Raw genomic sequence first — 18,679 nt, 5'->3', positions numbered from 1 at the left:
GACAACACATAGGTCATGTGACTGATTCCCATGGAAACCGCTTATGGAAAACGCTCCATAACGTTTAGTCTTGATTCACGTGTTCAAAGTCATTATTTGCTCTTATTTTGCATAATTCTTCCATTAAAAGTGTAGATTTAGTAAAAATATCAGGACTTAAAGGTGCAGTGCGTAACATTTCTGACCGCCTGCCCGTCTCCATGGTGATGTCATGGCTGCGCTCGTTTCACTGCAGGTGTTTGTATCACGCAGGAACATCTCGCAAACGTCTCCATGGCAATGGGCGCTCCTCGGTCGATGTACTGCGAGAGCCACCTGAAGCCTTCTCCGTAGCCCCGCCTCCTCAGGACGCCGTGGCGCCGGTCTCCATGGCGACGGCGGGCGCTCCTCAGTCGATGTACTGCGAGAGCCACCTGAAGCCTTCTCCGTAGCCCCGCCTCCTCAGGACGCCGTGGCGCCGGTCTCCATGGCGACGGCGGGCGCTCCTCAGTCGATGTACTGCGAGAGCCACCTGAAGCCTTCTCCGTAGCCCCGCCTCCGGTCTCCATGGCGACGGCGGGCACTCATCAGTCGATGTACTGCGAGAGCCACCTGAAGCCTTCTCCGTAGCCCTGCCTCCTCAGGACGCTGCACATGAAGATCTCCAGAGGGCGGACCTGATTTAGATCCTTCATAGGCACGTTTCCCTGGAGACAAACAACAACAACAACAACAACAAGGCGTTTACAAACTGGGCGGAGAATTTGGCTCGGCAAAAGTATCGACGCAGAGAAAAACGCACAAACAGGACAGAATTTCCTAAGACAATTTTTTTTCATGAATAAAATGGGGCAATTATTCAGGACTTAAAGGCGAAATGGACGATTTTTCGGCGATTTGAGAACTCAGGCGGAAGTGCACGTGCCACTCCCCCGTGCACGTGCCACTCCCCCGTGCACATGCCACTCCCCCGTGCACGTGCCACTCCCCCATGCACATGCCACTCCCCCGTGCACGTGCCACTCCCCCGTGCACATGCCACTCCCCCGTGTGGACTGATACAACACACACCTGCGTTTGTTTATTAGCGCAACGGATCGCATCGCAGCTCTCGTCTCCCGTAGATTTCCGTCTCTTCTGAGTCAGCTCCAACAGTCTTTCTCCATCTTCATTTTGTCCCATACACTGAGGGAACTATATTATGATAGATCAATGCGCTTAGACATAGGGAAACGTGCTGCTCGTGGGGACGAGCAGCATGCTGCTGCAGGTGAGCAGTAGGTGCGTTTTATGATTGATACGTGGCAGGACTAATCGGCAGTCCACGCCACGAGGAAATGAGACTCAGATTTGGACCAAAAAAATGGTCCATTCAACCTTTAATATGCTCTAAAACCTTTCTTATTTTATTTTTCTTCTTCGGATTTCTTTTTGGGGTGTGGGTTTTTGTCATTTTTTTTGTTGCACTTTTAAATTTTTTTTCTCCTTTTTTGTTGTTGTTGATCTATGTTCTATTTTTTTTTTTTTTTTTAATTGAGAGAACACTGTTGTAAGCAACGCGATGGCCCTCCTTGGTCTCACGACGTTTTTTCTCTTGCAGGTTGGTTTTATTACAAATTATGAAATAGGCGGGTCACATTCTCATTGATTAACTTCACATCAAGGCACTTGTCTTTTACAACAGTTGATATTTTTCTTAGAGATAAAGCATGGGCAATGTTTACCTAAACTCCTCTGGGGTCCTACACCCCTCCCTGGAGTAAACATTCCTTTGCACCATCTTTACAACACTTTCACAAATGCAGTTTGTCACATGCCGTTTTTCTCTTAGACTAATGATGCAGATAATATACAAATATCGTCATACCACTATTATGCAGATAAAATACATCACAGAAATATAATCATATATTTACATTTTATCACATTAATTATAAAATATGTATTTATAATAATATTTACTTGACCTTTCCTTAGACAAATAAAAAAAAAACAATGGACAAAATGGGACAATTATTCAGAACTTAATATGCTCCAATTCCTCTTTTGATTTTTCTTCTTCAGATTTTTTTTTTTTTATGTGGGCTTTGTGTCAGATTTTTTGTGCTTTTTATTTATTAATTTTTTTTCTCCTATTTTTTTAATCTATGTTCCAATAAATAAATAAAAATTGAAAAGCAATTGGAAAAATGTTTTTGAAAGCAAGAGTAATTGTTGAGTATTTTCGTAAAAATGGACTGATTGTGAGAAAAATTATAATATTAGTAATTTGACCTTACCTTAGACAAATAAAAAAAAAAAAAAACAACGGACAAAATGGGGCAATTATTCAGAACTTAATATGCTCTAATTCCTCTTTTGATTTTTCTTCTTCAGATTTTTTTTTTGGTGTGGTTTTTTTGTCATTTTTATTTTTGTCTCCCTTTTATTTTATTTTTGTGGATCTATGTTCTAATTAATAAAAAAAACAATCCTAATTCATCTTTTTATTTTTTGGTGTGGGTTTTTGTCTGTTTTTTTCTTCTCAAAGTAACTCTTCCTGACTGACCGGTGTAAAACTCGATTGACATGGTGCACACTCTCTACCACAGCGGGGTTCTCAAGTTGATGCGACATTCGTACCTTTCCGGTGAGCTGCGCGTCCAGAGTGAAGGCTCCGCTCAGAGCTCCCTCGCTGACGGCCTCCGCTCGGTCGATCTTGTTGCCCAGCACCAGCACCGGGACGCCGGCGATGGTCTCGTCCGACAGAAGAGCCTGGACACCAGAGCGGGGGTTTGGAGTTTTTTTTAAAAAGTCGAGCTTCTCGTTGCCGCGGGCGACTTACGTCCAGCTCGGTCTTGGATTCGGCGAGTCGGTCGTGGTCGGCGCAGTCCACCACAAACACCACGCCGTTCGCCGCCGGCAGGTAGTTCTTCCACACTCGGCGAGCTGACGGGAAAAAACACCTTCATTACAGTGTTTGTCTGTCAAGTCCTTTCAAAATAAATGTCGGCAGTTTGAAGGGATATTTTGGTTTGAAGGGATTTTTTTGGACATTGTTATTATTAGAAATGTCACAAAAAGTATAAATGTGCTGCAGGAATGACGATTATCGATTAATCTGATAATCGTGGTTATTCAGGTCAAAATGTAAATCCATCCATCCATCCATTTTCTACCGCTTGTTCCCTTTTGGGGTCGCGGGTGACTGGAGCCTATCCCAGTGACTTCGGGCCTTAGGCGGGGTACACCCTGGACAGGGCCAACACAGAGACATAGACATTACAGACAGTTCACTCTCACATTCATTCACTAGGGCCAATTTAGAGTCGCCAATTCTACCTAACACATGCATGTCTTTGGACGGTGGGAGGAGCCGGAGAACCCGGAGAGAACCCACGGTAACACGGGGAGAACATGCAGACTCCACCCAGAGAATCGAACCCAGGGAATCGAACCCATGATCTCCTTCTTGGGAGGCAAGAGCGCTAACCGCCTTTGCCACCCAAAAAAATGTAAATCGTAAAAAGAAAAAAGTAACAATCGTGACAATTTTAAAAGCAAAATTAAATATTTTTTGTTTAATCTATTGTCCACAAAAAAGACTTAAATGACTTTATTTTATCTGGTTTATTTAGTCATATTTAACTTGATTTTCTCTTTGCGAAAGTTCTCTATTAAAAATGATCATTATTATTTATTTATTTATTTTCAAAATGAAAGAAAAGAGAAAAGAAAAAATCACAAGCAAAACAAAATAGTACAAAATACAGGAAGGGACCAGAGAAAACAGAAATGACAAAAATAAAAATATAATAATAATAATGATGATGATAATAATGATGATAATAATAATAATAATAATAATAATGATGATGATGATGATGATGATGATAATGATCTTCTTCTTTGGTGTTTAATTGCAGTTGGTATCCATGTGTTACATTACCGCCCCCTACTGCAGTTGTGCGTCTTCAAAGTATATGTTTTACGCTATTTTCTACAATGGAACACTCCTGGACAAATGAGGAACTACACCGACATACACCGTAAAAAAATACATTTAAAATAAACTTTAAAAATCTAATAATAATAATAAAAGGAACAGCCACATGTCAGACGACGAGAATGAGAAAGATTTCACTGATGTTCGGTCACGGTCTCAATAATCGTGAACAACATCATTAAATCGTGACGTTTTTCCCTCACAATAATCGTAACACTGACGTAACCGTGACGTCTCTGAAGCGCACGCACCTTGAACGTGTCCTCCCAGGTCAAAGGTCGTGAATGTCATGCCTCCGATCGTCAGCTCCTCTGAGGCTGTAAAATCAGACCGATGCGGGATTAACACAGAAGTACAGATTCATACATACATTAATAACATAAATGGTGATTACTCGGGTGTAACGTGGGCACGTGTTGTCCAAGTCTGTCGTCTTTCAACATGTGGAGCAGCGTCGTTTTCCCGGCGTTATCCAAACCCAGGAAAATCAGCTTCCCAGACTTTTTATACAAACCTGGAACAAAACAGGAGCAAATTTATTCATCTTTAATAACTTAATAACTAAACAAACAAACAAACGGTGTAATCATAGTCAATGGACTTTGTAATACTCACCTAAATACTGTAATATGTTGCTGAAACCTCTGTAAATCCAGTCGAATAGAAAAGACATTTTGGTGGACACTGACCTTGGAAACAAAGAGTGATAAAATTATAATAACAACGTTTTAAAATCCACGGAAAGTCATTCATTATTTAGTAGTTATAATGGGTTTTATCACCTGCTGTAAAGATGCCAATGTAAAATAAAACATATTGCTTCTTCAAAGTGACATTTTCTGCTTTGGCACAATAATTCTCATCTAAAATAATTCCCTAAATCGCGTTGTTAAACTGTGCTACGTTTGAAACTGAATATGTTTAAATGTCCTTGCGTAAACCAGCAGCAGCAGCAGCAGCAGCCTTATCGCACTCTTAGCATCTTAGCATCATAGCTAACCTTGAATTTCCGGTATTTCTAGGCTTTTCTTTTCGAATAACCAGACTATATTTGTACAAAGAACGTACAAACACTACCGTTTATTATTTATCCGTTAGTAGCTGATGTTTCAACGGTCTTCAAATGCAGTTTAAGTTGTATTTGTTAATATTTTAGCGGCTTAACTCACCATATGACGCGGATCGGGTTGCGGTGTGTCGGCCGTATCCTGGAAACAGCCAATCAGAGAGGAGCTCTACTTCCTTGTTTGTGTTGAGGTTCGCGGGTTCGCTTCGCCGGCAGAGAGCGCCCTCCGTAGGCAATTTGTATAAAGGGCGCTTTCTTTATTATTATTTACCATAGTTTAGTCTTATTTATGAAAGAAGTAAAGTATTTATCAATCAGTAAATTAATAAAACCACTGTATATAATTTATCTCATGTTTTTTACAACATACAACAACCACAGGACACAATATTGAGCCCTAAATCATGTAAAATGTATTATTATTGTTTAAATTTTAATTTAAATTAAAATTTATGTTTAATTTTAATTTCAATTCAATTTTAATTTTAAAATTTCAAATTGTATTTTATTTTACTTTACATGTTTTATTTGTTTATTTTTTCCATTTTATTTCAAATTATTATTATTATTTATTTGTATTTTTATGTATTATTATTATTTTCTAATCATTATTATTATTATTATTATTTATTTTTATGATTATTATTACCATTTAAGTTTGCACTGCATGTGGTGAATATTCATAATTTCCAGCTTTTTTTTTACATTTGAGGACTTTTGCCCATTCTTAATTAATTATATTGTAATTTGAATTGTTAATTAAGGCAAAGATGCAAGATTTTCACATAAATAAGAATGTCTATGGATTGTCATCTGGAACACATGGATTGATTATGTCATTGCTGCTTTCTTCATGTCCATGACTTGGTGGTAAATCGGTTGAAAAATTTAAATATTGCTGTAACAAAGATGCAGATCCGGACACCATTGCATTTCAGGTTGCATTTCAACAAGAACACGAACACGACCTTCATATAGTTTATCTCAGCTTATTTTATTTACGTATGTGTTTTCAGTTTGAAGTCACGGTGATTTTAATGAAGTAAATGAAAAGTGAAAAGAATAAAAGGTGCATTTTCCAGGTTTCCGCTCCTCACTTTTCACAGTAGAACCATTTGTCGACTGTAAAACACATTTACGTCGAGTTAGAAACAACCAAAGACAATAATAACGGCGATTTTTAAAGGTTTTTCATCACATATTATCATATACCTGAACTGGGAATGGATACTTCCGGTCCAAAAGCACAAGTCTGAGGGACGATGAAGACAATGAGGAAATGAACACTTTTAAAAACGTACAAACCGCTGAACAATTATGACAGAACTGACCGACTTCACCACGGCCTCTGCGCTCGCGGCTGAAACGCAGAACGGGCTGTCGGCCACGCCCGTGTTCGTGCTGGACAAAGATCATACGTGAAGCATTAATTCACCGTAAATAATGTGATAAAATGGACTATATCGGTGACATTTCTGCATCGTTTGGGGAGCTCACCAGTTTATGTCTCCGGCGTCGCTCTGTTTCGTGATCATGGCTTTCCAAAACTCATGTGTGCTCTTCACCGTGTCGATGGCAAAGTCCTGGAAAAGACAAAAAAAATCGAAAATTGCACCAAAATTTAACACATTACTGCGAGAAAAAGTAACTGAAAAAAATTCTAAACTAAACTCAAACAACTCTCCTTGAACCGACATCTTAACGTGGTGGAGGGGTTTGAGTGCCCGAATGATCCCGGGAGCTATGTTGTCGGGGGCTTCATGCCCCTGGTAGGGTCTCCAAAGGCAAACAGGTCCTAGGTGACGGGTCAGACAAAGATCGGTTCAGAAGCCCCCTATGATGACAACAAGAACAAGGCATTTTACGTCGCCCGGATCGGCATCACTGGGGCCCCATCCTGGAGCCAGGCCTGGGATGGGTGCTCCATGGCGAGCGCCTGGTGGCCGGGTCTTACCCCACGGGGCCCGGCCGGGCACAGCCCGAAAGAGCGACGTGGGGCCGCCTCCCGTGGGCCCACCACCCGCAGGAGGATCCATAAGGGGCCGGTGCAGAGAGATCTGGGCGGCAGTCGACGGCAGGGGCCTCGGCGACCAGATCTCCAGACACAGAGACTAACTCTGGGGACATGGAATGTCACCTCGCTGGGGGGGAAAGAGCCTGAGCTTGTGCGGGAGGTTGAGCGATACCGACTAGATATAGTCGGCCTCACCTCCACGCACAGTTTGGGCTCTGGAACCCATCTCCTCGAGAGGGGCAGGACGCTCCACTTCTCTGGTGTTGCCCGCGGGGAGAGGCGGCGGGCTGGTGTGGGCTTGCTGATAGCCTCTCAGCTCAGCCGCCACGTGTTGGAGTTTACCCCGGTGAACGAGAGGGTCGCGTCCCTCCGCCTTCGGGTGGGGGACAGGTCTCTCACTGTTGTGGCGGCCTACGGGCCGAACAGCAGTGCAGAGTACCCGGCCTTCTTGGAGTCCTTGGGAGGGGTACTGGACAGTGCACCGACCGGGGACTCCGTTGTTCTACTGGGGGACTTCAACGCCCACGTGGGCAATGACAGTGACACCTGGAGAGGGGTGATCGGGAAGAACGGCTTCCCTGATCTGAACCCGAGCGGTGTTCAGTTATTGGACTTCTGTGCTAGCCACGGATTGTCCATAACGAACACCATGTTCAAGCACAAGGGTGTTCATCAGTGCACATGGCACCAGGACACCCTAGGCCGGAGGTTAATGATCGACTTTGTTGTCGTATCATCAGACCTCCGGCCGCGTGTCTTGGACACTCGGGTGAAGAGAGGGGCAGAGTTGTCAACCGATCACCACCTGGTGGTGAGTTGGATCCGCTGGCGGAGGAGGAAGCCGGACAGACTTGGCAGACCCAAGCGCATTGTGAGGGTCTGTTGGGAACGTCTAGTGGAGCCCTCTGTCAGTAGGGTATTCAACTCGCACCTCCAGGAGAGCTTCTCCCATGTCCCCGGGGAGGTTGGGGACATTGAGTCTGAGTGGACCATGTTCTCCGCCTCCATTGTTGATGTGGCTGCTCGGAGTTGTGGTCGCAAGGTCTCCGGTGCCTGTTGTGGCGGCAACCCCCGAACCCGGTGGTGGACACCGGAAGTAAGGGATGCCGTCAGACTGAAGAAGGAGGCCTATCAGGCCACTCTGGCTTGTAGGTCTCCGGTCGTCATCGACGGGTATCGGCAGGCCAAGCGAGCCGCGGCTCGTGCTGTCGCAGAGGCAAAAACCCGGGCCTGGGAGGAGTTCGGGGAGGCCATGGAGGAGGACTATCGGTCGGCACCAAAGAAATTCTGGCAAACCGTCCGGAGCCTCAGGAGGGGGAAGCAGTGTCTCACCAACACTGTTTACGCTGCGGGTGGAGGCCTGCTGACCTCGACTGGGGATGTCGTCGGACGGTGGAAGGAATACTTTGAGGATCTCCTTAATCCCTCATTCACGTCTTCCGAAGAGGAAGTAGAGACCGGGGACTCGGAGGCTGGCTCATCCATCACCCAAGCTGAAGTCACTGAGGTTGTTCGCAAACTCCTCGGTGGCAGGGCTCCGGGGTGGATGAGATCCGCCCTGAGTACCTAAAGTATCTGGATGTTGTAGGACTGTCTTGGTTGACACGTCTCTGCAACATCGCATGGCGTTCGGGGACCGTGCCTCTGGACTGGCAGACCGGGGTGGTGGTCCCTCTGTTCAAGAAGGGGAACCGGAGGGTGTGTTCCAACTACAGAGGGATCACACTCTTCAGCCTCCCGGGTAAGGTCTATTCCAAGGTACTGGAGAGGAGAATCCGACCGATAGTCGAACCTCGGATTAAGGAGGAGCAGAGTGGTTTTCGTCCCGGTCGTGGAACACTGGACCAGCTCTATACCCTCCATCGGGTGCTCGAGGGTTCATGGGAGTTTGCCCAACCAGTCCACATGTGCTTTGTGGATCTGGAGAAGGCTTTCGACCGTGTCCCTCGGGGTGTCCTTTGGGGGGTGCTCCGGGAGTACGGGGTCCGGGGCCCTTTGCTCAGGGCTGTCCGGTCCCTGTATGACCGGAGCAGGAGCTGTGTTCGCATTGCCGGCAGTAAGTCAGACCTGTTCCCAGTGCATGTTGGACTCCGCCAGGGCTGCCCTTTGTCACCAGTTCTGTTCATAATTTTTATGGACAGAATTTCTAGGCGCAGTCAGGGGTCGGAGGGTGTCCGGTTTGGGGACCACAGGATCTCATCTCTGCTGTTTGCAGACGATGTTGTCCTGATGGCTCCATCAAACCTGGACCTGCAACATGCACTGGGACGGTTTACAGCCGAGTGTGAAGCGGCTGGGATGAGAATCAGCACCTCCAAATCCGAGGCCATGGTTCTCGACCGGAAAAAGGTAGCTTGCCCTCTCCAGGTGGGTGGGGTGTCCTTGCCCCAAGTGGAGGAGTTCAAGTATCTCGGGGTCTTGTTCACGAGTGAGGGAAGGATGGAGCGTGAGATCGACAGGCGGATCGGTGCAGCGGCTGCAGTGATGCAGTCGCTGCATCGGACCGTTGTGGTGAAGAAGGAGCTGAGTCGAAAGGCAAAGCTCTTGATTTACCGGTCGGTCTACGTTCCTACCCTCACCTATGATCATGAGCTTTGGGTAATGACCGAAAGAACAAGATCGCGGATACAAGCGGTCGAAATGAGTTTCCTCCGCCGTGTGGCTGGGCGCTCCCTTAGAGATAAGGTGAGGAGCTCGGCCACACGGGGGGAGCTCGGAGTAGAGCCGCTGCTCCTCCACGTCGAGAGGAGCCAGCTGAGATGGCTCGGGCATCTGTTCCGGATGCCTCCTGGGCGCCTCCCTCGGGAGGTGTTTCAGGCATGTCCCACCGGGAAGAGGCCCCGGGGAAGACCCAGGACACGCTGGAGAGACTATGTCTCTCGGCTGGCCTGGGAACGCCTCGGGATCCCACCGGAGGAGTTAGAGGAAGTGTCTGGGGAGAAGGAAGTCTGGGAGTCCCTGCTCAGACTGCTGCCCCCGCAACCCGGCCCCGGATAAAGCGGCAGAAGATGGATGGATGGATAAACTCAAACAAAACCATAAAACTGCGGCACAACGTTTATTATTACGCTGTTTTTTTATGTTGTTTTGGCACGTTTTTCTGGAGGTCACATGTGGATTGTCGGTTGCTAGGCGATGTAAAGCGGGTCGTGAACAGTTTAAAGCGCTCGTACCCGGTTTTTGAACTCGCCGCCGAAGGCAAACTGGTTTTCCGGTTTTCCGTCCGGAACTTTGTATCGTTTGAACCAATCGAACGTGGCCTCCAGATATCCAGGCTTCAGACGCCGCACATCCTCTATGTCTGTGACAGGGGGGCGGGGCAAGAGGAGGAAGGGGAGGAGTTAGAGACGTTATGGAAGTAGTTACAGTAGTAGTAGTAGTAGTAGTAGTTATAGAAGTAGTTATAGTAGTAGTAGAAGTTATAGAAGTAGTCCTGGTAGTAGTATTTTGGAGAACAAAATCATAAAGTACTCAGTAATATTAGTCATGATACAAAGTATAAAATGTGCCCATGTCACTTTGTACTAAAACAAAAGATATGCAATAAAATGGACACGCACTTGTTACTGTTGAACTCGTGTAGTACTTGTACGTGTTACCGTTGAACTTGTGTAGTACTTGTACGTGTTACCGTTGAACTCATGTAGTACTTGTACGTGTTACCGTTGAACTTGTGTAGTACTTGTACGTGTTACCGTTGAACTCATGTAGTACTTGTACGTGTTACCGTTGAACTCGTGTAGTACTTGTACGTGTTACAAGTACTGCATGCAGAGTCGTTGTAAAAGAAACATACGCTCAGCACAGATGTGTGCAGTTTGCAGAAAGCGCGCTGATATGGGAAAGAATCAATCTAAAAGTGATGTGTTCATCCCGTCAAATAAACATGGGAAAGAGTGTCTGGTATGCTCTGTATGTGGTCTGTCGTTTCATTGTGATTTTAATGCATTTTTCCTGCCTTACCATTGAACTCGTGCAGTACTTGTATGTACTTGTATGTGCTTGTGTGTACTTGTGTGTACTTGTACGTGTTACCGTTTAACTTGTGCAGTACTTGTATGTAGTTGTATGTGTTACCGTTGTACTCGTGCAGTACTTGTATGTAGTTGTATGTGTTACCGTTGTACTCGTGCAGTACTTGTGTGTACTTGTGTGTACTTGTGTGTACTTGTGTGTACTTGTGTGAACTTGTACATGTTACCGTTGTACTCTGGAGCTTGTGGATCCTCAGTGTTGATGACGATGAGTTTCCAGTCAGTTTCTCCTTCATCGATGAGAGCGAGAGCTCCAAGAACCTTCACCCGGATCACGTCTCCTCTGACGCACACCTGCTCCACACATACTTCACTTTTACTCTACTTTTACTATACTTTACTCTACTTTACTATACTTTTACTCCACTTTACTCTACTTAACTCTACTTTTACTATGTTTGAGAATCACTCTGGACCTTGTCCCCGATGTCGCAGATGTCGATGGGGTCGTTGTCGCCGCAGCAACCAGTGTCTCTGTCTTTGTGGTTCGGATCCTCCCAAGTCTGAAGAGAACAACCTTTTATTTCACGCCTGAATTAAACTAAAACCTCCAAGTCCAAACCAGGTCTAAACCAGGTCTAAACCAGGACTAAACCAGGTCTAAACCAGGTCTAAACCAGGTCTAAACCAGGACTAAACCAGGACTAAACCAGGTCTAAACCAGGACTAAACCAGGACTAAACCAGGTCTAAACCAGGTCTAAATCAGGACTAAACCAGGTGTAAACCAGGTCTAAACCGGGTCCAAACCGGGTCTAAACCGGGTCTAAACCAGGTCTAAACCAGGTCCAACCATAGCAGCCGGATGGAGCTCGTTACCTGGGGAATAGCGCCGTAGTTCCAGATGTATCCTTTGTGGGGGAAAACGTTGGCCACGAATCTGAGGTTTCCCTTCTTCACGTCCTGTTTGAGAGGATTCAGGGGATCTGAGGTCGCAATCTGAGACACACACACAACACACACACACACAGACACACACACACACACACAGACACACACACACACACACAGACACACACAGACACAGACATACACACACACACACGTACACACACACGTACACACACACACAACACACACACACACACACAGACACACACACAGACACAGACACACACACACACACACGTACACACACACGTACACACACACACAACACGCACACACACACAGACACACACACAAACACAACACACACACACACACACAACACACACACACACAACACACAGACACAACACACACACACACACACACAGACACACACACACACACACACACAACACACACACAGACACACACACACACACACACACAACACACACACACACACAACACACACACACACACATACACACACACACACACAGACACATACACACACACACACACACACAACCACACAGACACACACAACACACACAACACACACACACACACACACACACACACACACACAGACAAAAGAATAGAGTCAATAATACAATTCTTCTTCCACCATTACTACCACCAGTGTTGGGAAGTACATGTACTGAAAAGAAAATATCCATAATTTAGAGTATTCTGACTCAGTTATTCTTTCATTTGGAGTTGTTCTGAAAATAGTTACTTTCGAAAAAAATTAAAGTCCATATTAAAGGTTCTGCTGTTTTTCTAATTCTGACGTAATTTAATGGTGTAGAACCTGTGGTCAATATTTATCATAGTTTTACTTCTGTTAAATTGCCGTTTGTGAAGAAAAATACAAATATAAAATGACAGGAAGTGGAGCTGAATCCCTGTGTGATGTCATCAGTGTGCGACACAGAGACAGTTTAAACCATGGTTGGACTAAATAAAGGTGTTTTATGGTGCTATTGTGTCAGATCAGAACTGTTGTGTCATTTATGTGGAGTTTGGCTCTTGTTTACAGTCTGGTTGCTATGGTAACTGCTGTGGAATCACCTCTACTTATGTCCAACCAGGAAGTACAATTATAAACTTAACAGAAATGGTTCGAACTGGGGACAAACCGGCAAAATGTTTAGTCAAATCTGAAATACAATCTGTTTTTAGTGTCTCAGACCACATGACCCTGACCTGTGGAGTGCCCCAAGGGTCAGTCCTGGGTCCCCTTCTGTTCAACCTCTACATGCTGCCGTTAGGTCAGTTGACACGCAGTGAAAATGTGTCCTATCACAATTATGCGGACGACACTCAGATCTATGTTTCATTGTCGGCAGGTGAATATGGACCAGTAGATTCACTCTGTCACTGCCTCCAACAGATCAGTTTGTGGAGGCAAAACAACTTTCTCCAGCTGAACTCAGACAAGACTGAAATAATCGTTTTTGGCCCACAGAAACAAAGAGAAAGTGTTAGCGGTCACCTCCAGAGTCTCGCTCTAAAACCTACAAACCAAATTAGAAATCTGGGGGTAATAATGGACTCAGACTTGAACTTTAATAGCCACGTCAAATCAATAACATCAGCAGCTTTTTACCATCTAAAAAACATTGCCAAAATCAAAAATATAGTGTCAAAACCAGATTTAGAGAGACTTATCCATGCGTTTGTCTCCAGTAGATTAGACTACTGTAACGGCCTGCTCACTGGTCTCTCCAAACGAGCTGTAAAACAGCTGCAGTACATCCAGAACGCTGCTGCTCGGGTCCTGACTAGAACCAGGTAGTATGATCACATTAGTCCTGTTCTCAGGTCTCTGCACTGGCTCCCTGTGGCTCAGAGAATAGACTTTAAAGCAGCTCTGCTTGTGTACAAGTCTCTCCATGGCCTAGCACCAAAGTACATCTCAGACATGTTAGTGCCATATGAACCATCTCGGACTCTGAGGACCTCAGGGACCGGCCTCCTGCTGGTGCCCAGAGTCAGGACAAAACATGGGGAATCTGCGTTTCAGTTTTATGCAGCTAAAATCTGGAACAGTCTTCCTGAAGATGTGAGACAGGCTTCTACTCTGACAATGTTCAAATCTAAGCTAAAAACAGTTTTGTTTAGCTGCGCATATGACTGAAAGGATTTTTTCTTTGCACTCTTCTCTTTTGTTTGTGATTTTATTAGTTTAGAAAATCAGTTGGATTGATAATTTTTAATTTTATTGTATTTCTGTTTCGTAATTTCTTTGTGATTTGAATGCATTTTTCCTGCTGTGAAGCACTTTGAATTGCCTTGTGTATGAAATGTGCTCTACAAATAAACTTGCCTTGCCTTGCCTACTACTACTACTACTACTGATACTACTACTACTACTACTACTACTGATACTACTACTACTACTACTACTACTGATACTACTACTACTACTACTACTACTGATACTACTACTACTACTACTACTACTGATACTACTACTACTACTACTGATACTACTACTACTACTACTACTACTACTGATACTACTACTACTACTACTGATTCTACTACTACTACTACTACTACTGATACTACTACTACTACTACTACTGATACTACTACTACTACTACTACTACTGATACTACTACTACTACTACTACTACTGATACTACTACTACTACTACTGATACTACTACTACTACTACTACTACTGATACTACTACTACTACTACTACTACTGATACTACTACTACTACTACTGATACTACTACTACTACTACTACTACTGATACTACTACTACTACTACTGATACTACTATTACTACTACTACTACTGATACTACTACTACTACTACTACTGATACTACTACTACTGATACTACTACTACTACTACTACTACTGATACTACTACTACTACTGATACTACTACTACTACTACTGATACTACTACTACTACTACTGATACTACTACTACTACTACTACTACTGATACTACTACTACTACTACAGATACTACTACTACTACTACTGATACTACTGCTACTACTACTGATACTATTACTACTACTACTACTGATACTACTACTGATACTACTACTACTACTACTACTACTGATACTACTACTACTACTACTACTACTACTACTACTACTACTACTACTACTGATACTACTGCTACTACTACTACTACTACTACTACTACTACTACTGATACTACTACTACTACTACTACTGATACTACTACTACTACTACTACTACTGATACTACTACTACTACTACTGATACTACTACTACTACTACTACTACTGATACTACTACTACTACTACTACTACTGATACTACTACTACTACTACTAATACTACTACTACTACTACTACTACTACTGATACTACTACTACTACTACTACTGATACTACTACTACTGATACTACTACTACTACTACTACTACTGATACTACTACTACTACTACTGATACTACTACTACTACTACTGATACTACTACTACTACTACTGATACTACTATTACTACTACTACTACTGATACTACTACTACTACTGATACTACTACTACTACTACTACTACTGATACTACTACTACTACTACTGATACTACTACTACTACTGATACTACTACTACTACTGATACTACTACTACTACTACTGATACTACTACTACTACTACTACTGATACTGATACTACTACTACTACTACTGATACTACTACTACTACTACAGATACTACTACTACTACTACTGATACTACTACTACTACTACTACTGATACTATTACTACTACTACTACTGATACTACTACTACTACTACTACTGATACTACTACTACTACTACTACTACTACTACTACTACTACTACTACTGATACTACTGCTACTACTACTACTACTACTACTACTACTACTGATACTACTACTACTACTACTACTGATACTACTACTACTACTACTACTACTGATACTACTACTGATACTACTACTACTACTACTACTGATACTACTACTACTACTACTACTACTACTACTACTACTACTACTACTGATACTACTACTATTACTACTGATACTACTGCTACTGCTACTACTACTACTACTGATACTACTACTACTACTGCTACTACTACTACTACTACTACTACTACTACTACTACTGATACTACTACTACTACTACTACTACTGATACTACTACTACTACTACTGATACTACTACTACTACTTCTACAACTACTGATACTACTACTACTACTACTACTACTGATACTACTACTACTACTACTACTACTACTACTACTACTACTACTGATACTACTGCTACTGATACTACTACTACTACTACTGATACTACTACTACTACTGATACTACTACTGATACTACTACTACTACTACTACTACTACTACTACTACTACTACTGATACTACTGCTACTACTACTACTACTACTACTACTACTGATACTACTACTACTACTACTACTACTGATACTACTACTACTACTACTACTGATGCTACTACTACTACTACTACTACTGATACTACTACTACTACTACTACTACTACTACTACTACTGATACTACTACTACTACTACTACTAGTACTAATACTACTACTGATACTACTACTATTACTACTGATACTACTACTACTACTACTACTACTACTACTACTGATACTGCTACTACTACTACTACTACTACTACTGATACTACTACTACTACTACTACTACTGATACTACTACTACTACAACTACTGATACTACTACTACTACTACTACTACTACTACTGATACTACTACTACTACTACTACTACTACTACTACTACTGATACTACTACTACTACTGATACTACTACTACTACTACTACTACTACTACTACTACTACTACTGATACTGCTACTACTACTACTACTACTACTACTGATACTACTACTACTACTGCTACTGATACTACTACTACTACTACTACAACTACTGATACTACTACTACTACTACTACTACTTCTGATACTACTACTACTACTACTACTGATACTACTACTATTACTACTGATACTACTACTACTACTGATACTACTACTGATACTACTACTACTACTACTACTACTACTTCTGTTTCGTAATTTCTTTGTGATTTGAATGCATTTTTCCTGCTGTGAAGCACTTTGAATTGCCTTGTGTATGAAATGTGCTCTACAAATAAACTTGCCTTGCCTTGCCTACTACTACTACTACTACTACTGATACTACTACTACTACTACTACTACTGATACTACTACTACTACTACTACTACTGATACTACTACTACTACTACTACTACTGATACTACTACTACTACTACTACTACTGATACTACTACTACTACTACTGATACTACTACTACTACTACTACTACTACTGATACTACTACTACTACTACTGATACTACTACTACTACTACTACTACTACTACTGATACTACTACTACTACTACTACTACTACTACTACTACTGATACTACTACTACTACTGATACTACTACTACTACTACTACTACTACTACTACTACTACTACTGATACTGCTACTACTACTACTACTACTACTACTGATACTACTACTACTACTGCTACTGATACTACTACTACTACTACTACAACTACTGATACTACTACTACTACTACTACTACTTCTGATACTACTACTACTACTACTACTGATACTACTACTATTACTACTGATACTACTACTACTACTGATACTACTACTGATACTACTACTACTACTACTACTACTACTTCTGTTTCGTAATTTCTTTGTGATTTGAATGCATTTTTCCTGCTGTGAAGCACTTTGAATTGCCTTGTGTATGAAATGTGCTCTACAAATAAACTTGCCTTGCCTTGCCTACTACTACTACTACTACTGATACTACTACTACTACTACTACTACTGATACTACTACTACTACTACTACTACTGATACTACTACTACTACTACTACTACTGATACTACTACTACTACTACTACTACTGATACTACTACTACTACTACTGATACTACTACTACTACTACTACTACTACTGATACTACTACTACTACTACTGATACTACTACTACTACTACTACTACTGATACTACTACTACTACTACTACTGATACTACTACTACTACTACTACTACTGATACTACTACTACTACTACTACTACTGATACTACTACTACTACTACTGATACTACTACTACTACTACTACTACTGATACTACTACTACTACTACTACTACTGATACTACTACTACTACTACTGATACTACTACTACTACTACTGATACTACTACTACTACTACTGATACTACTATTACTACTACTACTACTGATACTACTACTACTACTACTACTGATACTACTACTACTGATACTACTACTACTACTACTACTACTGATACTACTACTACTACTGATACTACTACTACTACTACTGATACTACTACTACTACTACTGATACTACTACTACTACTACTACTACTGATACTACTACTACTACTACAGATACTACTACTACTACTACTGATACTACTGCTACTACTACTGATACTATTACTACTACTACTACTGATACTACTACTGATACCACTACTACTACTACTACTACTGATACTACTACTACTACTACTACTACTACTACTACTACTACTACTACTACTGATACTACTGCTACTACTACTACTACTACTACTACTACTACTACTGATA

The 18,679-nt window shown here is 42.4% G+C and overlaps 2 protein-coding genes across 3 annotated transcripts in view; both read right to left on the bottom strand.

Moving 5' to 3' along the window:
- Nucleotides 1-532: 532 nt before the first annotated feature.
- Nucleotides 533-4,872, bottom strand: sar1aa (secretion associated, Ras related GTPase 1Aa). Its single transcript, XM_072456119.1, has 7 exons — nt 4,747-4,872; nt 4,580-4,653; nt 4,359-4,478; nt 4,216-4,281; nt 2,804-2,907; nt 2,602-2,733; nt 533-686 (listed from the first exon to the last, which is right to left on the bottom strand). The coding sequence occupies exons 2-7, from the start codon at nt 4,635-4,637 to the stop codon at nt 567-569; spliced, it is 600 nt and encodes a 199-aa protein (XP_072312220.1). The 5' UTR covers nt 4,638-4,653; nt 4,747-4,872; the 3' UTR covers nt 533-566.
- A 1,213-nt stretch (nt 4,873-6,085) lies between these two features.
- ppa1a (inorganic pyrophosphatase 1a) overlaps nt 6,086-18,679 on the bottom strand; it is a 21,033-nt gene continuing 8,439 nt past the window's right edge. The window contains exons 5-12 of one of the 2 annotated variants that reach the window (XM_072456540.1): nt 11,897-12,016; nt 11,495-11,581; nt 11,246-11,372; nt 10,218-10,345; nt 6,528-6,613; nt 6,362-6,431; nt 6,243-6,282; nt 6,086-6,152 (exon numbers count right to left, since the gene is read on the bottom strand). In XM_072456540.1, coding sequence (XP_072312641.1) covers nt 6,124-6,152; nt 6,243-6,282; nt 6,362-6,431; nt 6,528-6,613; nt 10,218-10,345; nt 11,246-11,372; nt 11,495-11,581; nt 11,897-12,016 — 687 coding nt within the window. In that variant the 3' untranslated portion in view covers nt 6,086-6,123. The remainder of the gene's footprint in view (nt 6,153-6,242; nt 6,283-6,361; nt 6,432-6,527; nt 6,614-10,217; nt 10,346-11,245; nt 11,373-11,494; nt 11,582-11,896; nt 12,017-18,679) is intronic. The other variant, XM_072456539.1, reaches the window with a different exon arrangement.

Source organism: Eucyclogobius newberryi, unplaced genomic scaffold (genome assembly GCF_026437365.1).
Source record: "Eucyclogobius newberryi isolate DKJ021-1_F unplaced genomic scaffold, fEucNew1.0.hap1 SCAF_20, whole genome shotgun sequence".
NCBI lineage: Eukaryota > Metazoa > Chordata > Actinopteri > Gobiiformes > Gobiidae > Eucyclogobius > Eucyclogobius newberryi.
This window is presented reverse-complemented; position numbering and strand designations above follow the sequence as displayed.

Bases quoted from the DNA above. Each gene is read 5' to 3' on its own strand.
- sar1aa (XM_072456119.1), bottom strand. From the start codon at position 4,637: ATGTCTTTTCTATTCGACTGGATTTACAGAGGTTTCAGCAACATATTA. The intron at 4,282-4,358 runs GTAATCACCATT...CTGATTTTACAG, and splicing joins CGTGCCCACGTTACACCCGA to CCTCAGAGGAGCTGACGATC. The intron at 2,908-4,215 runs GTGCGTGCGCTT...TTTTCCCGTCAG, and splicing joins CCTGGGAGGACACGTTCAAG to CTCGCCGAGTGTGGAAGAAC.